The 23,266-nt window shown below is 34.7% G+C and overlaps 1 protein-coding gene across 6 annotated transcripts in view; it reads right to left on the bottom strand.

Annotated features, from left to right (window-relative positions):
* LOC118184702 (CREB-regulated transcription coactivator 3-like) overlaps nucleotides 1–21,924 on the bottom strand; it is a 203,733-nt gene extending 181,809 nt beyond the window's left edge. For 3 of the 6 annotated variants that reach the window (XM_085810658.1, XM_085810660.1, XM_085810662.1), the window contains exon 1: nucleotides 21,632–21,924. In XM_085810658.1, the coding sequence (XP_085666784.1) occupies nucleotides 21,632–21,742 (111 nt within the window). In that variant the 5' untranslated portion in view covers nucleotides 21,743–21,924. The remainder of the gene's footprint in view (nucleotides 1–21,631) is intronic. The other 3 variants (XM_085810659.1, XM_085810663.1, XM_085810661.1) reach the window with 2 other exon arrangements.
* Nucleotides 21,925–23,266: the final 1,342 nt, after the last annotated feature.

Raw genomic sequence — 23,266 nt, 5'->3', positions numbered from 1 at the left:
ACTATCATTCTTCTTTGGAACTCTGACAGGTCTGACATTTTAACTTCTCACAGACAGTTTGATCGAAGCATGCAACGCAGGTGACTGCTGTTGAGAGACTGATACCTTCCTCTTCACGCTCACTAGGTGGCAGATTTCTGCTGCAGGTGGCACGACTGTACTGCAGATGTAAAATACGTCATACTTTTTCACAGGTGTTCACATTATTTTGTCCTCCATCTGTACATCACCACATCCTGTTAATCCAAGTGGCAATTAAAAACCTGTTGTAACAATCTCATTTGGTTTGTTTGAATTTCTGTCTACACCATTTCACACTTGTAATACATGGCAGACTTGTCAGAGATATGTACATCAGCAACAGATATTAGGCAGCCAGATTTTTTTTAACTCCATTTAAATGATATTCAATCATGTTGTCAAGTAAGGAGGAGCAGGAGAGATATCTTAGGCAAGTTTTAGATTGTTTCAAACAACATGGATTGAAACTAAACCCAACTAAATGCGTTCTAGTAAAACTCCTTTGTGGCCTTTCTGGGATGCTTTATAACATTCTCTGGGGCAACATCGCTCCCTGAAAAAACTCAAATAACAGCCAAATTTCCAAAACCTAAAACTATTCCAGAGTTATGTTGCTTTCTGGCAATGCTTACCGTAATTTCCGGAAGAAATGCAATGGCGTTTACGTGTTTAAAACTTAAATTTTCAGCGAGTGCAGCATTTCTACCCATGCGATGTTTAGGTGCACTAAAAATAAAATATTTCCTATGATGGTCATTGTACATAGTTTGAATAACTTTGCATTGTGCATAGTTTTGATGGCCTTGTCATTGTACATAGACTGGTGCTGTTCCCACACAAAAGACCACTCAGTTGCTTTTTGCGGACGTTATTATGTTGTCATTCTTTCCCTGGAACGGACCTACATGCCTTATTCACCCTAAACAGGATCTCAGAACAATAACATTCTTCCCCCTTTCAAATCAGCATTCTCATCATTTTGAATAGTCTCTCTCCTCTGACATTTGATGAATCTTCCAGGACCCATCCTCTCCCACCCCTGCCTTTTCTGCAATTTTTTTTCAAAGGCGGACACGACTCCACCTGCCTCGCAAAAAGAACTCTGACTTATTTCCCCTTCAGCATGAATAGATTTTTCTTGGCATTCTTCCAGATACAGATCTCATCAGTTTGGGTACAAGTACTTGTTGGATATTTTTTAAGTAAGAAGGGAGCAGAAAATGTTTGAAAATTGCACCTAAACGGCACAGAAGCTATACCGCTGGTTTTAAGCTTAATGTAATTTCACGTGCTGAACAAATTGGAAATAGAGCAGCAGCTCGAGAGTTTGAAGTGGACAAGAGATGTATTCGATGTTAGACAACTGAAAAAGAAGAACTCAAAAATATTCCACAACAGAAACGAGCCAAAAGAAGTGGTACCGTAAGGTGACCGAATCTAGAGGACGACCTTGCAAACTGGATAAAGGAGCAACGAAAAAAAAGAATGGCAATTTTGACTGTAAAAATTCGCTTACAAGCAAACTTTATACCAAAGCAAATGAACATAAATGATTTTAAAGGAGGGCCATGCTGGTGTAGCAGATTTATGAAAAAAAAAAATATTTCTGTGCGTACTAGAACAACAGTGGGGCAACAATTACCAATGGACTGACAGGATAAAAAGGCATCTTTTCTAAAATATGTGACAGATATTATTGACAAAAGAAAACTTCTTCGGTCACAGATAATAAATATGGATGAAACGTCGTCAGCTTTCGACTCTCCTGCAAACAGAACTGTTGATGAAACTGGTGCAAAAACTGTATCTGTGCTTACGACGGGGCATGAAAGAACATCATTCATTGTGTGTTAGCTTGTGCCGCAAACGGTGACAAGCTAAAGCCGATGATCATTTTTAAACGGAAAACTATTCCGAAAGGAGATTTTCCTAATGACGTAATTATTTGTGCAAACGAGAACAGCTGGATGTGTGAAACAATCATGCATGAGTGGCTACAAAAAGTTTGGCAGTGTCGTAAGGGATCTTTTTTCCAACCAAAAGGGTTATTGATAATAGATTCCATACGTGCTCATTTACTTGAGCCAGCGAAAACCAGATGTCAAAAATTGTCTATGACCGTGCCAATAATTCCTGGTGGTTTGACAAAAATCTTACAACCATTAGATTTGTCAGGTAATAAATCCTTCAAAGCTGTAGTCCAAAAACGATGGGAGTGTTGGATGAGTGAACGATTGCATACGTATACCAAAAGCGGTAAATCTCGTAAAGCATCTTATGAAGAAGTTGCAAAGTGGGTAGGAAGTACATGGAAATTGGTAAAAACATTGTCAATAATAGCAGGGTTCAAAGAAGCTGAAATTATATCTTTAGGTAAAGAGACTGTAAACCAAGAGGATGAATGTGACGATCTGGAAGACTTGGACTTAGATCAGGATTTACTAAATCTTTTTAATTCAGATAGTGAAGAATCAGATTTTGATGGCTTCATATGATGTATAGTTTGCTGTAATTCCTTTTGTAAGTAAAATTTAAAATTTCCTTTTGTAATCCAAATTTAATATTTCATTGTTGCAACATTTTTTATAATATAGTCTGAGTATTACAAATATGGACTTCTTTAGTGGGTAAATATAAGTATATTCGAGAACATAAATATATTTTCACCATTTTTACCTTCAAATTATTTTTGAGTTATGGTTTCATTTCATGCATTTTTCTTAACTGATATGTCATATATCAAGACATAGGTTGAGATTTTGCATCTATACGGCCCACGACGATGTCACGCACTATTTAATCTAATGCGGCATTTACGCTGATGCAGCGTTTCTGTGTAATTTTAATTTTTCCCCGCCATTTTTCTCGAGTGCACCGTTTACGCTGATGCGGCCTTTCTTCCAGAAATTACAGTCATTTCTACCATTATTTCATCCCAAAAGCTGCCAAAACCAAAGCTCCTTTGCATGAATTACTTTCCAGAAAAATGAAAAGTGGCTGGTTCCTTGGGACAGTACTTTAATGCATGTATTTAAAACATATAAACATGAGCTTTTCAATTCGGCAACTCTAGCTTCCGATGCTCCTCATTAACAGCTGTCCCTAATAGCTGATGCTTCTAACATTACTTATGCGTGTTTTATTAAATGTATTAAATGATGTAACCTCTAGCATTCTTTTTGCATAAACTGAGAGTACCGAGTAAATTAGCAAATAGTATCTATGACAGAGAGTTCTTAGTAATCTATTCAGCTTTAAAACACTTTCAGCATAGTCTACAGGGCAGGCATTTTAGAATATACACAGACCATGAAACCTTTGACCTTCGCTTTTTAAAAAAGGTCTGAATTCAATTTACCCTCTAACTCAGACACTTCAACTGCATGCCATAGTTCAGTATAGATATCTGACATGTTACTGGATTCGATAATATTGAGCCTGACACTTTATCCTGAATAAATGAGATATACCCACCTTCAACCAACTTTTCTGCAATGGCTCAGAAACGGGCTTAGAGATACCTAGTTATCTAACCCCACTTCAATTCAAAGTTTTGCATATATATTCTAATTTAAAATTTTACTACAATGTAAGAACTGGAAAAGTTCGCCAATACATTCCAGAGAAATTAAGCTATTTCATCTTTAGAGACTCCCATGATTTATCCTATATAGGTATTAGAGCCATACACTTATTTAAGAAAGATTTGTTTGGCCAGGAATGTTCAAAGGCATATAGAATAGGGAACAGTCATGCATATACAGTCAGAAGTCGAAAATTCATCAACACACTCACAGCCGTTTCCAGATCTAAGCATGTTCATCTCGACATCATTGCACCCTTACCTCCATATGAGAGATATACATACCTTGTCATCTTTATAGATAGTTTTTCTCATTAGCCTGAAGTGATACATGTGCAGAATATTGTGGCTGAAACAGCCACTCACACACACTGGATCACAAAATTCAGAGTCCCAAAAATTATAACTATGGACCAAAGGCGACAAGTCACATTTAATTTCCTCACTCAGCAAGGTTTTTAGAAATTCGCTGCATTTGAACTTCCCCCATATCATTCATCTAAAAATGGCCTGATTGAATGATTTCACTGGACCCTAAAATAAGCCTTAAAATGTCACAAGAACACACACACACACATTGGACAGAAATTTGACCAACTGTCCTCCTTGACCTCCGCTCAGCTTTCAAAAAGGACCTTGGTGGTACCTGTTCCGAGATGCTCCATGGAACAACTTTGTCCTTATCAGAATTCTTACAACTCTCTAACCTGTTGCAAACAAATCTTGCAATTTTCCTCTAGCATCTGTGAAACACCATCTGGGTATTATCTCAAGCTCCTACTTCTGCACATATTTAAATCTTTCAGTTTTCTGAACCCTTCCTTAGAAACTTGCTCTCATGTTTTTTGTGTTCTGTGACACAGAAGCCATTAACAGCATGCATTCAATGTTGCTGGAGGGCTATTAACTGTGTGCTGGTGAAATTGGCATTTCCTAGTTGGCACAAAACTTGCTGAGGTAATGCTCTTCCTTAAAGCAAACAAAGATCCTAATATACCAACATCCCATCAGCCTATTTGTCTCCTGCCCGCCTTGGGAAAAGACGACAGAGAATTTTCCTTCAAAGACTAAAACACTATATCCTGTCTGGACAAAGTATAAGTGAAAAGAAATATAGTTTTATCCCTGGCAGATCAGTAGATCCCGCACTGCAGCGAAAAATAATAGTAAATAACAGAAAAAATAATTAGCACAGTCTCATTATTTCTGTAGACATGTAGGGTGCCTTCAATTCGTTGTGATGGCTTGTCGTACTCAAGAGATTACAGGACATGGGTTGATCCAAAATTCTTAGTGGCATAATATATAGTTACCTTGATGATTCACGCTTACAAGCCACAACAAGTGCAAGTGTGCACTCACGTCTCTGGGTCTACTACCATGAAATCTTGTAGGTGATACAGTGCTGAAAACAGATCCTTATATAGAAATATTGGCTTATGCCAGTGACCTTTTTGCTGGTTATCAAAGAGCACAGCTGCAATGCATATGAGAGAGTGCAAGAAGTAATGGACAAGATAGTCGAATGGGCCAATGGCCATAAGTTAATTATTACCAATTCATAAACTCCAGGTACGCTTATTTGCCCAAGTAAGCACCATCGAAAAACCCTGCGCATCAACCTTCAGAGCAAAAGGATTAAAACAATTAGAAAATTGAGATACCTTGGGATTATGATTGATGGCACACTCACTTGGATGCCACATTTAAAGGAGATTAAGGGACGACTTCACAAGTTATTTCATTCCATGATCAGAACAGCAGCTTCAAAAGGGGGGTTTCTTCGAGGATGCTTAGGGCATGGTACTCAGTAGTTGCAGAGCATATTGTACTGTATGGGGCCTCCATGTGGGCATAACTGTCACTACTGGAGAATCTGCTACACTAAGTACAAGTCCTCCTAAGCATTTCCTGAAGGTACGAAGCCTCGGCTACTAATGCATTAAATGTGATTTTAAGACTGCCACCTCTGCATCTCTTAGTACAGCACAAGAATGCAATAATTCATGTGCTCCAACTCAAAGAGACAACAAGTTTGTGGGATAGGACTTACGTATATACTGACTATGAGCAAAGCATTCCCGAGCTACCTTGTCACCCGACCGAATTCAATATTTCGGTTAACTATAAATCACTGGCATAGTTCAAAACTACTGCAGTCTATACCGGTAGGTCCAAAGGAGAATGTGACACCAGTAGCAGATACTCTATTCCACATGGAAACCAGATCTTAAAGACCTGGGAAAGAAAGCTCAGGCAGGTACAACTCAGTTTTTCAGAATGAACTAATCACATTAAAAGCTACACTAGTCTATGCACTGGAAAATAATTATTCCAATATTTATATAGACTTGGCTTCTACCCTTCACACAATCCAAGGTACATGCTATAAAAATCTAGTCATCAGGGTCATACAAAAACTCTTAGTAAACACACAAAACTGCAGTAGGGCCAAACTTCAGTAAGTATCTCCCCACACTGGAATACTGGGTAACAAAATTGCTGATGCAACAGTCAAAAGAGCAGCGATTGACTTCTATGTTCGCACACTTGATGTGCTTCTCCCGTGCTCGTTCTTAAAAGCTGAGCTCAAAAGAGAAAATTATTGAAAAGATGTTGGCAACATCTGCGGGAGACAGAGTACTGGCAGAAGAGTCTAAAGACTTTTCCAAAAGTGTGTCAACTTCTAAGATGCAACTTGCCTCCTTTTACTCATTTACTAACAGGGCATGGGCCCTACCTGATTTACTTACATTGCTGAAAATGACAAATGCTCATGCAGGATAGCAGGAGATCTGAATCACTATGTGTTCATTTGCAAAAAGACAGCAGAACATCACCTTAGACAGCCAGCAGCAAACCATATCCACATATCCATGAATGAGCTGAAGATGCATGGGCTGACGTTATTTCAAAAAAAAATCGCTATACTCTGAAATGCATATGTGATTGCGTTAATATCACTCATAATATCTCAGACAGACTGGAGTAATTTTCATCTGCCATCCCCTTCACCAACACAACCCCTGTATATCCTGCACTCGCATTCAATGTATTTTATTTTAAGTTAGCTTTTTCTGTTCTTTTCTATTTATTGTTATTCCCTGTTGACCAATTTTGAATTCTGTATATTGCATTACTTAATGTATTAACTTTTTGTAGCAGTAACTCTGTTAATTGTTCATAGTCATATTTAACGTACTTTTTTAGCTGAATGTAACTCAGTCCTAACTTTACCCGCATTTTAATTACCTACAGAACTCATTTATTGTTTACATCATGGAAGCCGATTTAACAGTACTTAAGTTGTATTTATCTATCTACGGCTCTGTACATGTGAAACTGAAATTGTTCTCCTCACTTGCATTACACCCTTCTTCCATCCCTGAACCACTGACTCGCCCAGAATTAGTTTTGCAGCCCCAGCACTCCTCTTGCGCACAGTGGGCTTTTGAAAGAACACATCAATTTACTTCTCCTCCACCAAACATAGGCCTTGTTGGCAGTGGTGATAAAGGCAAAGCATGTTTTGCTTCCCTTAAAATAAAGCTAAGACTAAACTAAATAAAATCCTTGCTTTATTCCGTAAATAAAATAAAAGAGCTAACACTTTAGCCTTTACATTTAAAATCATTTAGTGAAAGCAAAGTAGCATTATGCTAACTCATAATAACACAAGAGAACAAGAACACCAAAAACCTTTTTTTTTTTGGCGATACCGGCGTACATATATATTATATTCGGCCAACCCACCGATCTTGACGTCATCGGCCAATCAGCGGCAACCACGTTAGCTTACCGCCGATCGACCTCCGATCAAAATTTGCATGTGGAAAACTAAAGCCAACAAACGACCCTCTTTTCCCCATGCAAAGACAAAAACAAAACTTTCACAGAAGTTCATAGTTCAGTTCTATTATACAAAAATACTTATTGTCTTTAAACACTGAAAACATCTAAACAAAACTTTCTTAAATTAACAGCAGTCACTGCTTTTGTAAATAAGTCCGCAGTATTTAATTTACTGGTGATAAATTCAAGGTCAAACACTCCATCATTTACTAGTCTTCTAACAAAGTGATATTTTACGTCTATATGCTTAGTTCGGCGATTTTCTATTGGCGATCTAGAAAAATCAATGGCAGACTTGTTATCACAAAATAGTTTACACTCTCTTAAATTAAACTTTAAAATTTCATCTTGTAAGACATTTTTCGTCCACATTAATTCCTTCGCTGCTTCAGATAAGGCGATATACTCCGCTTCCATGGTTGATAAACTTACACATTTTTGTTTAACAGTTTTCCAGATTACCGGTACTTCATCTAAATATAATATAAATCCTCCCATGGACACGCGGTCATCTCTATTACTTGCATAATCAGCATCTGAATAACAATGTAAATTTAGATGTTTAATCTTTGATAAGTTTAACTTATATAATTTAGTACTATTGAGATAACCAAGCAATTTCAACAATGCTTTCCAATGCCTAATTCCAGGATTCTCCTGAAATTGTGATAAGATATTCACTGCATATGTAATATCAGGCCTTGTCCTGTTAGCTACAAAAACTAAACATCCTAACAGATTTCTAAAGGGTAATGTATGCATTTCCGTAATTTCTGCACTTGTAGATGGACAATCTAATTTTGTAAGAATAGTGCCCTTAGCTATGGGAAGTGAAGTTATTGGTATTTGGAAATGTTTAAATTTTTTAAAAATTTCTTCGATATATTTTTGCTGATGTATAAAAAACCCATTTTCATTCTCTAAGAATTCAATTCCAAGTAACGTTTTAGTTTTGCCTAATACTTTAAGATCAAAAAACTTACTCAGCTGTGAAATTACTTTATCTATACTATATTGATCTTTACTAAAAATCACCATATCATCTACATATAACAAGATAATTACATTTGAACTCTTATAAACACAATTACACCATTGTATTTTCTTAAAATGTAGATTTTCTAAAGTACTTTCAAATTCACAAAACCATTCACGGCCACTTTGATGTAGACCGTAAATGGCCTTGTGTAATAAACACACTTTATTTTTCTCTTCGATAAATCCCTCTGGTTGGGTCATATATATTTTCTCATTTAGGTTTGCATATAAATATGCGTTTTTTACATCTAACTGACAATTAGTCCATCCATATAAACATACCAGTATAGTGAAAAATATTCTTATGATTGAAAAATTTACTACAGGACTGTAAACGTCATCAAAATCTTCACCCCTTTTCTGCCTGAATCCCTGTGCTACTAAGCATGCTTTGTATCTAACCACTTGATTCTTTTCATTTCTTTTTAGCGTATAGACCCATTTGTTTCCTATTATAGTTTTATTTTCTGGCTTTTCGACTAATTCCCAAACCTTTCTTTTCTTTATTGTGTCGATTTCTTCTTGTATCCCATTCTTCGGCAATTACTGATTCTCGTGCTTCTTTAAAATTTTGTGGGATAACTATTTCTACGGAATTTGCCTCTTCAGACACAGAGCGAGTCTCCTGTTCCACGAAATTAACTTTCCCCGAGTATTCGTTTTTTCCACTAAAATTGAACTTATCTTTTTCATACAGTCAAAAGTCGTTAATCCGGACTCGTCGGGACTTCGGCAATTCCGGATTATCGATTTTTCCGGATTATAGATCATCAGTTTAAATTTCGTAAGATGGCATGCAGAAAATCTAAAATTAAAAATATGAAACCGTAATTTATGAAATAAAGAACAATTATGATCTAAAGGGTATCAAAATTTGCAAAAAGAAAAAGCTTAATATTTATTTGTTTACTTAATTAAACATTTCTTTCAATGTAAGTTGTTTAAGTTTTGCTTCGTTTTCATGTGATAATACTTTCTCTTTAATTCTATTAAACAGACATAATTTCTTGTTCAGTTACAAAGTTCCGCTGTTCAAGACCTATAATTGCTGTGTCAAGAACACCGACTAATTTATCAATCAAATTTTTTTCGTTTTCAACAACCTCTGTTACTTTTCTTTGCTATCCGAAGCGAATTATAATGACGAGGAACTTGTTTTAAATCATGAGATGAAATACTACATTTGGTAAGGAATTATAAGCCAAATAAAAACATCTGCGCAAGATAAGGATAGTGCTGACAAATCAACTTCCAATTCATTACCCGCTGCGTCCCCCCCCCGCCGAGCAGCGTGAAATTGATAAACAGATTTCGGATTTCAAAACATACTTTCGCTTTAGATCCTTTACATGTTAACAAATATATATCGGAAATTCTATTTGATATAATCGAAAGTTTAAGCTTACTTTTATAAAATTGCTCTTACAGTCTGCAAAAAATAATAAGCCGGATCCAATTCGAAAATTAAGGAACAACGCAATCATCAACATTAACTGAAATAGATAATTAGATAATTTTAGCTTATACGTCCATTATACATAAAACGCGCACGCGAAAACGTATTCTGCACTTGCGCACACTCATATGCGCAGTCGTAAAAGGTCTTACACGCACACGTAAACGCCTATGCGCATGTGTCAACGCGGCGCATGCGCAGAAAGTTTTTAGTTTTGAGGTCCGGATTATAGATCATTCCGAATTATGGGTGTCCGAATTAACGACTTTTGACTGTATTTAATATTTCTTGCCTCACAATACTTTTCAATATCATTATAGGATCTAAAACGGGTGTCTGTTCCCTCTACATAATAATATATGTCTGTACGTGTTCCATCTGGCCTTTTAACTGCTTTTCTTTGCCAGTTTAAGTCTGATACTTCTTTCGGAGTAGATTTGTCATCTGACAACTTTATTTCTTCTCTAGAAATTTCCTGTTCTTCATCTGATTCTACTAATAGCTCAGATTCCTCTAGTCTTTTAAATTTAGGTTTTGATTTCTGTTCCAGGATGCCATTTGCTGCATACAGTTTTTCATCGAACTTCACATTACAGGTTTCTGTTAATTTGCGTTCTTCTGGCAGCCATATCCTATAACCTCTAGTTTCCTTCGCATATCCTACCACGATTCCTTCTTTGCACCTCATTTCTAATTTATTCCTAATCTGTTTTGGCACGCCAACATAGGCTTTACAACCAAATACTTTAAAATAAACAACACTGGGTTTTCTATTTAGGAACTTTTCATAAGGGGTTCGGTTGCTTTTATGACATACTCTGTTCCACGTATGTACGAAACAGCCAAGAGCTTCTGCCCACCATTCTTTTCCCATTTTACTGTCATTAAGCATAGCTTTAACTGCGTCTAATGCCGTTCGGTTAAAACGTTCACACACACCGTTCTCTTCTGGGGTGTACGCGTTCGTGCGTTCAACACTAATTCCATTTTCGGCTAAGTACCCTTCGAATTGCCTATTACAGAATTCCCCACCATTATCAGTGCGTATACTTATTAATTTTCTATTTGTCAGTCTTTCCATTTGCCTATGATAATTCTTAAAGTTGTAGAACGATTCATTTTTATTTTTCATACAATACACTGTTACTAATCCACTATAGTCATCTATAATAGCAAGAAAATATTTACTCCCACCCTTAGATGGAACTGGTAGTGGGCCACAAACGTCTAAATAAACCAACTGCAATGGTTTATCCGATCTCTTCGGAACAGATTTAAAAGTTATTCTACTAGATTTAGCAATAATACACGATTTACACCTCTCTATTGGTTTTTCAATTTCTGGTAACCCTTTCACGCTTTGATTCTTACTAGTTTTCTCAATATAATCAAAATTTACGTGGCTAAATCTCCGATGCCATAGCATTGCATCGTCTATTTTATTTAACTTTCCAATTTCTGTACCGTAACCAGCTTCCCTTTTACCTGTTGCATATCTAAATGGTTTTACGTGATAAAGTCCGTCATATCGTTTAGCGTAGCATAATCTATCCCAATTATTAAAGTATATCCACATCTTCCCTTTTGAAATCACAAAATGAGCACCAGCCTTTTCTAACCTTGCTCCCGATAATAAATTTCTTCTTAGATTTGGATTATATAACACATTATCTAACTCAATCCAATTTATTCGATTGCCTACTTTTACTGCAAATTTGACAGTACCCTTTCCTAGTACTTTACTTTCACAATTTCCTACAGCTAAAGACATACGTATATCGTTTATTTCTTCGAAATTTGTCATTAAATTTCTATTATTACAGAAATGAGTTGTAGCTGCAGTATCTACGACCCAATTAAATTTATCTGCGTTACCCCCTTTATCTGTAGTTGTTACATAATTTTCTACTAACATTAATTCTTTATCTTTAAACTGTCCATTTTTATCGTCTATTTTAAACTTCTGATTTTTACTTACATTTTCTTTACATTGAGCAATTAAGTGCCCAAATTTATGACATCTGAAACAAGGTCCTATTCTCATATTCCCCATTTTTTTTCTTAGATTTAGTTTTGCTTTCAACTTTATCTTTCCCTGAGTTTAAACTAATAGTATTAAACACGCTTACCTTGCTGTCTTCTAAATCGGCAATTACCTGGCGAAGTCGGCTTTCTTCCCTTACCAGCTCTTCAGCAATTCTTTCCAGCGTAAAATCTTCGTCCTTCCACCTATATATCAACTGTACAATGCCGGAGTATTCTTGTGGTAATCTCCTTATTGCCTGAAATCCTTTAAAAAGATCTGCCAAGTTGTGACCAGCTTCAGCCAACTTCTTTGCAGTCATTCTTATTCTTGCGATGAATAGTCCTATTTCTTCATTTGGCGTATATCTAATACTAAAAAATTCATCCAGTAACTGAATTATCCTTGCTCTTGTTTTGGGTTCGAATTGCTTCTGTAGAACTTCCCATGCTTCTTTACCACTTGAACATTCTTGTATCAGCGGCCTGAACTCAGCTTTAATTCCGTAATATAATGTAATGAAGGCTCTGTTCTCCCTCAGTGTGAACTCCTGCTTTTCACGCTTTGTTGCACTTTTATCTAATTCTTCTTCTTTGTCCTCTATGAAGCTCCAACAATTTCTATCCAGTAACAGCATTTTCATGTCGACTTTCCATCGATCCCATCATGGTTTAACAACTCAAAACCTTCAGGTAGTAATGACATCTTCAATTAAGTGTGAGCACAACGACTTAAACAAACTTCTAAGACAGGTCAGCTTCTTTTCGTGGATAACGGCCCTCTTCACCTATACTCCTTCAAAGCTGAGTTGAACTGGATGACTGATTAGCTGTTGATGCTGGGTCCATAACCCTGTTGGCAGTGGTGATAAAGGCAAAGCATGTTTTGCTTCCCTTAAAATAAAGCTAAGACTAAACTAAATAAAATCCTTGCTTTATTCCGTACATAAAATAAAAGAGCTAACACTTTAGCCTTTACATTTAAAATCATTTAGTGAAAGCAAAGTAGCATTATGCTAACTCATAATAACACAAGAGAACAAGAACACCAAAAACCTTTTTTTTTTTTGGCGATACCGGCGTACATATATATTATATTCGGCCAACCCGCCGATCTTGACGTCATCGGCCAATCAGCGGCAACCACGTTAGCTTACCACCGATCGACCTCCGATCAAAATTTGCATGTGGAAAACTAAAGCCAACAGGCCTCAGACGGGTTGCGCACAAAATACACCATGTGTTACATGGGCTTTTAAAAGAACACATCAGTTTACTTCCTCCTCCACCAAACATAGGCCTGAGAAGGCTACAATCCAGAAACTTTTGCTAAAGTTAATTTTGTCAGCAGGGCTATCTGGCCGAAATGCTAACAGCCCCAATCAGCTGTCAAGCTCTCGGTGGAAAAAAAGTAAAAACACACTTGACTCAATCTAGTACAATGGTCCTTATCACATTGTCTAATGGACTAGTGAACACTTTACCAATCTGATAAATAATAAAGAAACTGTTATTGAAATTGACCATTTGAAGCCAGCCTTCACTATTCATTGCGGCATATCACTGACTCCAGTTATTCCTAGTCAAAATTCACCAACAGCACCAGTTATTCCTATCAGTAGTTCACCAGCCACTAGCTCAGTGGAATCATAAAACAAAGTACAAGCTCTGTCCCTGAAGAAAACAACTCCTTCTGGTTGAGTAGTGAGATTTAATCCTTGCTACATATAATGTATCGATACCTACAGTACTTAGGGGAGAAATACTGTGGCAGTGTAACCGCAACTGGACTTGTGAACTCTTATTTATTTTCTGTTTATTTAATTTCATTATTTCATATACATAAAACTGTAACTTAAAGGTGACTACTAATTTATCTTACTAAGTAAATTACTTCTCTTCTTGAAAATGTGTTATGACCTAGTACACTATAGTGGTGTATACGATATAGCACAAGTGGGTACTACAGTACCAAGATCTAGACTTCTGGATTCCGGATCTCAGAATTGTCTAATTTTTAAATCATCTGTTTAAATCTAGTAAGAGGAGGTGCATAAATTATAAAACTTGAAATACAAAATAGTTGTTTATGAAATGATGAAGTATTTATGGGATAAAGAGAAACAAAAAATTTGTTTTCTTTATTAACATTCTTTCAACGCAAGCTGTTAAAACTGCTTCATTTTGTGCTAATACTTTTACTTCATACATAAGCATAATTTTTTGTTCAGTTACAAAGTTAAATTCTTTGTAGAAAATTCACTTAATCTTTGGATTCTATCTTAATCTGGTAACTTGTCGATTTTTTGGCGGAAATTTGGAGACCAACCCTGCTACAGCAACCTGCTAGTTTTTGTTTGGACGCCATTTTGTTTTCAGAAAGTGGATTTTTTTTTTTTTGGTACTTGCGTATTAACGCAACCAGGCCAAAATTCGCATAAATCACCAAATTTGGCAACCCTACATGTTATACGTAGTTTTTCGTAAAGAAATTTTCTTACTGGTTAGATTGAATGCCCTAAAATACTTTAACTATGGGTATTTGGGATCTGCCTGCGAGTGAAAAAGATGTGAATTGTTGCAGGGATATGGAATTATACCGAACGAACGTACTTGTAAAAATTCTCTTAAAATGAAACTGTATTTTGGAAAGCAAATCTTCTGGAAATGTAACGTCGAAGAGTGCAATCAACATTTGGGTGTGAGAACCGGAAATTGGTTTGAAGGTAGCCGAATTTCATTTGTGACAGCGGTATGCTTCATTTATTGTTGGTGTAAAGAGTTAACCTCAATTAAATTTTGTGCAGAAGAGAGGAGAATTGCTGACAAAACTGTTATAGATTGTAATAATTACATGTGGGAGATATGTGCCCTTGAAATGGATGAAAAAGAAAGAAAGCAAATAGGCGGCAAAGGACTTATTGTGAAAATAGACGAAAGTTTGTTAAAAGAAAAAATAACACTGGGCGTGTACTACGACTGCAATGGATTTTCGGCAGAATTTGCCGAGAAAAGAAAGAGACTTTTTTGGTTACTGCACCTAACAGAAGCGCCGTTACCCTCATGGAAAAAATTCGCGAAAATATCAAGGAAGGAAGCATCATTTATTCGGATTGCTGGAAAGGATACAATACAAGTGAGTTCGAAAATGCTGGATTTCTGCATGGAACTGTTAATCACAAATATAACTTTGTGGATCCCAACACGGGCATTCACACACAACACGTAGAGCGCATGTGGGGCTCAGCCAAATGGCGCAACAAAAAACAGGAACAGCCCGTCATCATCTTGACTCATACCTTATCGAATTTATATGGTGCCAAGCTCAAGCTGTTAATGGCGAAGATGGTTTTCAATCAGTGCTAAAAGCAATAGCCAAAAGATTTCTGCCGAAAAAATAATTCTGTAACTTATTCAAATTCGACACCGGAAGGGTTTAATTGCTATTTTACATTTTAAAACAAAATAATACAAAAAACTGTATTAAAAATTATCTGTAATTAATAAATGTACATTTTCTTTCTATTCATACTTTTTTACTCAAACTTACAAATCGCGCCAACCTGGTTGCGATAATACGTAAGTACCTTCCCCCCCCCCATAATTATTTTTTCCCAACAATCTGCTAGCCGAATTAGAATTATCCTTATGCTAGAACTTTTATGGAACAAAAGTGCTTAATCATGATGAAGATTAGGTACAAAATTGGGAGAAAGTGCAGAATTGCAAACTGCTTGTCGCGTGCTTAAGAATTGCACATACGGTATCCATGTACACGTCGACCTATTTTCACTTTAAAAAAATCCCAGAATTGTACACACTCTTGACTTTATCCATGCACACTGCTAAAGTCCTAGCTAGTAACCTTTATCGCCTTACCAAAATGTCGCCAAACTACCTGTTACCATATTCCAAAGATTAGCCGAAAATTCTCACTAAAATGTCTCTTGAAATATTTTCATCTTCAGCAACCTGTCACTTTTTTCACTATCAGTAGCAATATTATGTAGATCTACTACAGACTTCCTCATTCTCAGTAGACTGATGATCAGGGAACTGAGATCACAATGAAAAACTTCTCTTATAACATCTTCATTTATTACTGATTCTCCACACTTTTTCACAAATTCCATTAACTGAAAAATTTTGCTTTTGTTTGTGATATTCGAAAACCTTCAAATTCATCATAATGTTTAGTTAGTGTGTGCTATACACTATTGCTGATGTATCATGAGATTAGTGACAAGACATACTGTTCAGCTTAATTTTACCTTTCTTCTACTGCATGCTGAAAGTGTTAAGCCTGGATTACATTAGTTTTGTTATTTATTATACTTACATCTATTTCCTACATATGCTTATTTGAGTAGTAAATAAAAACATTCCTGTATAGGACTTATCTGAACAATAAATCAGTTACTCTTAATTATAAAAGCATTAAATGTAATCTTTTGATCTAAAAATATCTTGTACAAAATCTACTTTTCGCACATTGAAAGAAATTTCTTGTTAAATTTCTTCGCAGCACAGTTGGTTATACATTAATAAATAGTTATTTCCTATTTTACTGACATATTAATAAATAAATATAAGACAGGAGAATGGATGTGATACTTGCCATTAGTGATTGAACTCATTCATTTAGTTACAAAGCTCACTGGTAAATTTAGGTAAGCAGCAATAGCAGCAAGAACTCCCAAAACTGATGCCATTCTTAGGAAGTGAGCAGGAAAAGGAGCAATTATTGACCAAGCAACGCGATGCGGAAATACATATTTTATGATATAGAGGTTGTTAGATTTATGGACGTTTTTTGAAGATGAAGATAACTCTATACTTCGCTAACAGAAAGACTGTGGAATGATCTTTCAGAATTAGAAACTCTTCTTCCTACACCGTAATATAGCCATAAAAAAGCTACAATCTGAAGAATCAAGCGGAGTCCAGAATAAAAGAACGTGATGTTTGTTCTTTCCGAAATGGAGGGTTTATTGCAGCAAGAATCATTTCTTCAATGAAGAAAAGAGAAACTAGTTTGCTAGACAATGAGATTTTGCTGGGTTCAATATATGTAGATCCAAAATACCGAATTTTGTTGGATGACGAACAAGGCAAAGAAAGCCATCTATGAATTTTCAATAAGAATGAAATTATTTTGAGAACAATTGGAGTATTCAAATCAGGACAGCCAAACTGCAGACATAGCAAATGAGTCTCTATCATCCTCTTCCAGTGATGAATTAGATTTTGAGATATATTTTTGGATAAGATTGAACAGGCTAAGGCAAAGAGAATAGAAATAAAGAGCCAGCAGCCTTTAGATATAAAAATGAAAAAATACAAGCCAGATTTCTACATGGCTTTTGAAGAAATAGAGAAATATGATTGCTCTTGCAAGACACTTCTTTTCAAATTTATAAAAATCTATCCTGAAAAGTTAAAAGAAGTAACCCTAACAGCAGGACTGTGGAGATGGAAGGGAAAATGACAGACCCCGACTCCTGGAATTTTAAAGATTCCGACTTCCTCAGATATATACAGTCAAAAGTAGTTAATCCGGACTCGTCGGGACTTCGGCGATTCCGGGTTATCGATTTTTCCGGATTATAGATCATCAGTTTAAATCTGGTAAGATGGCATGCAGAAATTACAAAATTAAAAATATGAAACCGTAATTCATGAAATAAAGAACAATTATGATCTAAAGGGTATCAAAATTTACAAAAAGAAAAAGCTTAATATTTATTTGTTTACTTTATTAAACATTTCTTTCAATGTAAGTTGTTTAAGTTGCTTCATTTCATGTGACAATACTTTAATTAAACAGACATAATTTCTTGTTTAGTTACAAAGTTCCGCTGTTCAAGTCCTATAAATGCTTTGTCGAGAATACCAACTAATTTGTCAATCGAAATGTTTTCATTTTTAATAACCTCTCTGTCACTTTCTTCACTATCGGAAGCGAATTATAATGACGAGGAACTTGATTTAAATCATATCAAAGACGGAGTACATCGAGATGAAATACTACATTTAGTAAGGAATTATAAGCCAAGTAAAATAAAAACATCTGCTCTGAAGATAAGGATAGTGCTGAAAAATCAACTTCCAATTCATTGCGCGACGCGGCGTTCCCCCCCCTGCCGCAAACCAGCTTGAAATTGATAAACAGATTTCCGATTTCAAAACATACTTCCGCTTTGTAGATCCTTTACATATTAGTAAATATATATCGGAAATTCTATTTGACATAATCGAAAGTTCAAGCTGACTTTTATAAAATTACTCTAACAGTCTGCAAAAAATAACAAGCCGGATCCAATTCGAAGATTAAGGAACAACGCAACCTGCAACATTAACTGAATTAGATAATTTTAGCTTAGCTTATACAATCCGTTATACATTAAACGCGCATACGTAAACGTATTATGCGCTTGCGCACACGCATATTCGCAGCCGTAAAGGTCTTGCGCGTAAGCATAAACGCCTATGCACATGCGTCAACACGATGCATGCGCAGAAAGTTTGCAGCTTTGAGGTCCAGATTATAGATCATTCCGGATTGTAGGTGTCCGAATTAACTAAGTCTTTTAATCCGGACCTCAAAGCTACAAACTTTCTGCGCATGCATAGACGCATGCATAATAAGTTTATGCATGCGCGTTTAATGCATGATGGACGGTATAAACTAAGCTAAAATTATCCAATTATCTATTTCAGTTAATGTTGCAGATTGCATTGTTCCTTAATCTTCTAATTGGATCTGGCTTATTATTTTTTGCAGACTGTTAGAGCAATTTAATAAAAGTAAGCTTGTACTTTCGCTTATGTCAAAAGAATTTCCGATTTTGGAGCTGCCAAAGGATCTACAAAGCGAAAGCACGTTTCAATGTCCATCAAACAAAAAGTAGAATTGCTGCAAAAAATGGTTTAAAGGCATATCCTTTGTTTCTCTAACCATTCCAAAATCTGTTTATCAATTTCATGCTGCTCTAAGGGGAGGGGGGAAACGTCGTGGCACGCAATGAACTGGAAGTTGATCTGTCAGCACTATCCTAATTTTCAACGCAGATGTTTTTATTTTATTCGGCTTATAATTCCTTACTAAATGTAGTATTTCATCTCGATGTACTCCATCTTTGATATGATTTAAATCAAATTCCTCGTCATTATAAATATCACGAATACACATCAAATAGTTTTCTGGTCGCAATTTTCTAATTTCGACTATGAAATGTATGCTTTACGCATGTGCGTGTTGAAAGAAATGTTTAATAAAGTAAACAAATAAATATCAAGCTTTTTTATTTATTTATTTTTTTTTATTATTTATTTATTTTTATTTTTATTTTTTTGTAAATTTTGATACCCTTTAGATCATAATTGGGCTAATCTTTGGAATATGGTAGTTTGGCGACATTTTGGTAAGGCGATAAAGGTTACTAGCTAGGACTTTAGCAGTGTACAGTCAAGAGTGTGCGCAATGCCATTTTTGTGCAATTCTGGGATGTTTTTTTTAAGTGAAAATAGGTCAACGTATACATGGATACTGTATATGTGCAATTCTTAAAAACGCAGCAAGCAGTGGGCAATTCTGGATTTTCTCCAAATTTTGCACCTAATCTTCGTCATGATTAAGCACTTTTGTTCCATAAAAGTTCTAGCATAAGCATAATTTGGCTAGCAGACTGTTGGGGAAAAAATGTTGAGTAAAAAAAAAAAAATGCCTTTACTTCGTGAAAACAAAATGGCGTCCAAAAACAAACTAGCAAGTTGCTGTAGCAGGGTTGGTTGCTAAATTTTTGCCAAGTTACCATAATCTGAAGATTAACCCATAATTGCTCTTTATTTCATAAATTACGGTTTCATCTTTTTAATTTTATAATTTCTGCATGCCATCTTACCAGATTTAAACTGATGATCTATAATCCAGAAAACCGATAATCCGGAATCGCCGAAGTCCCGACGAGTCCAGATTAAAGACTTTTGACTGTATATTTATACACATGTAAACATATACACATGAGTTACAGCTTATTTTTTTTAATATAAAATAAGTAATAGATGTTATAGAAAAAAAATTGATGGCATAGCAAATTATTTATATTAATTAGCATTTACAATGAAATGGAAAAACTAGTTAGTTATTTCTAAGAAACAGAATAGCTTCAGCAAGATTTTCTTTGTTGGAGGACCACAGATCCTATTTGATAAACTTCAGAGCTGAGAAAAGTCTTTCCACATTAATTTGAGTAGGAGAAAGAGTATATTTAGTATCAGAATCACTCTTACCTTTAATGAAATTCTTCCTAACCATACATTATCCACAAGCGATTAAAAGTACTTAAGTAAAATTTTTAGTGTAGAATTGGGTGCCCCTTTGATTAGCAATAATTTTTTTTTTTTTTTTTTTTTTTTTTTTTTTTTAAATTTTGGTGATGAAACCTCACTTCTGGTTACCATGATAGTTTTAACTTTGTTTCAGCTTCCTGATTTTATTTAAATGAAAATAGATTGATGTGTACATGGTTAAATTTAAGGCAGTGCACAATGCCTAGTTTGTGCAATTCTAGGATGTTTTTTTAAGTGAAAACAGATCAATCTGTACATGGACACAGAGTTTGTGCAATTCTTTGACTTCTTATTTTTGTTTTGTGTTGTGGCCATCTTGAAATTGTGCCCTCCTGGTGCCAAACTTGGCGTCAAAAAAGAATCGCCAAGAAACAAGGTGCACCCAATTGTAAACTTTTACCCTTAATATACAGTAGTATGCATAGTGTAATTTTAAAAACTTATACATGTAGATAAATAAAATAACAGATTTAAATACATCACTTTTCCTCAACAAAATTAAACAATCTACATTTCTTAAAAATGCATACTGTTGAAAAAAATTCAATTTTTTTTTAATTCAGAAATAAGAAACCCCTTAAAATTACTTATAACTATAAAAAATTCAATTTTTTTAAATTCAGATGTAAGAAGCCCCTTAAAATTACTTATAACAATACAAAATTATGAAAAATCAACCTTTAAATACAGTAACAATATGTTTTTATGAATGTAAACAAACCAAATTTTGGTTCATTAATGGCCATAAAAATCAATGTGTTAAGAACAAACGAAGCTCTATTCAATTAAATACGTAAACATTTCATTCATTATTGTAAAGAAGAGGCAAATATGTTTCAATTTATAAAATAATTTCTTTTCTAACAAACTCACCGCTACTTTTTGTCGATTTTTACGGTTAATCAGTACAAAATGTTAAATAGAGATTAAATTAGTTTACAATTTACATATTTTCTCTGTAGCAATATTCACCTAGCAAAAGCGCGTTTAATAAACAAATCGTCGTTACCATTAGTTCAACACAGCAAGGTTAAAAACAGCGGCAAAACATATTATGAATGTCCCGATATAGAAATGTTTATTTAAAATGTGTAAACTTTTCGCTTTCATCAAGATATATAATAGTGATAGAAAAGTATTTAAAAGGATGTGATTTAAAACTTGATTAGAATTCTTCCCTAATTGCCGAATTGAATGTTATGACAGCATTAGTACACAGATACAAAAACAAAATCATCGTGATACTCCAACAAAAAACAGGAGGAAATAACAGTTTTTATATTCCACAGAAATTTCAATACACTTACTCTTGTAGCTCCTATAACTTCTTTCATAATTTGTTCAAAAGCAGCCGTTTCTTCAGCTTGCTTTTGATTATGAAGAGCTATTTTCTCACTGAACTTCCTCGGATTCGCCATCACTATGCTTTGCTTGTACCTACATACTCTGCAACCCAGTAAATAAGAATATCTCAACGTGAGAATTAATCAATAAAAAATAAAAATACAAACTGAGACGCAGTAAACAAATATGTATTCTCTTGGTTATGAGTTCAAGTTAACAGGTAAATATGATATTAAAAGATTGATATATATTGCTGTCGGTTATCTTGAACACATGAGAAATTTTGCTTCGTTCAAAATGAAAATATATTTTAAAAAAATTGTTTCAATTCTTACGAAAAAGAAAATAAATAAATCAACACAAGATATAATAATTTAATTTAATCAAAAATAAATCAAAATATTACAAAAAAATTAAAACATTATAATTAGTTTTCGATAAATTCCAACCTTCTAACTTTCTATTTTTAAAATTAATAAATGCTGAAATTAATAAGATGCTAAAAAATGTACATTACTCTAAGAAGAGAGATAGTACACATTAACCATTTTCAACAATGCAATACTGCCTAGTAATTATGTTCATAAATGAATAAGAACCGTTGCGTTGCTTAATGTTAATCCATATTCGATGTATTGTCTACTAGCATTCAGATTTGAATAAATCCATTCAGAAAGGGCATATGGTTTGCTGTGAGTATTCAGTTTGTTTTAATTAACTACAAATTAATAGTATTTGAAATAACTGCGAATGAAAATAGGAAAAATAATCTACATTGAACATAGTTCTAATTATGTTGTGTATGTTTTTAAAATATTTTACACTACATTCCGGAATATACCTCATCAAAACGCTATAGTTCGGACGAGTTAAAAACAGTAAACATTCAAAATTACTATACTTCTTGCATTTTTACATAGTTCAGGCACCACAAGTGAGCTCTCTTACGTCCAATATTATGTTATGCATGCCTTGCATAACATAATATAAATGGTAAAATACTTGCGCTTTTGCAGCTGAGGATAGTCGTTCGGTAAAACCATCGAAACTAGTCCTGTGAACATTTGAAAATATAACGCTGATTTTTGTTGTTTGACTTCTGAATTAGTAATTTAGTACTGTAGTGGAACATAATTTAATGTTTCTATAATAATTATTAAGATTTCCTAAGTGGAAACATGATGTAATGTTATGAATAGTTATTAAGATTCGCCGCGTGGCAACAACGAGTGAACTGAAAACGTCGTTACTTCGAGCGTTCCTTGATAAGCGTTGCGTAAGCTTTATTTCTTAAAAGTTTGTTATATTTTTATGTAAAATAAGTAACATGTTGCAAACAAGAATGCAAACTGTAAAAATAAATATGCTTTTTCTTTTAAGAGCCAAATAAGCATTTATTTCACTTATGAAATGCTCTGGCTGATCAGTTTCGATTTCTTTTATTCATCAAATCAACATTAAAAGATTGGTGACCGTAACATTGAATTACACTTAGTCACAAAAGTAAGAATGCAGAGTGTATGTGATGATGTCCTATGAAAAAAACAGACCTATAATATTAGAGTTTTCAAATTAACGATTTATTTCGATTACAGCAA

Source organism: Stegodyphus dumicola, chromosome 2 (assembly GCF_044657685.1).
Source record: "Stegodyphus dumicola isolate Sdum_Otavi_A_Nest chromosome 2, ASM4465768v1".
NCBI classification, from domain to species: domain Eukaryota; kingdom Metazoa; phylum Arthropoda; class Arachnida; order Araneae; family Eresidae; genus Stegodyphus; species Stegodyphus dumicola.
The sequence above is the reverse complement of the archived record's forward strand: the minus strand, read 5'-3'. Positions and strand labels throughout refer to the sequence as shown.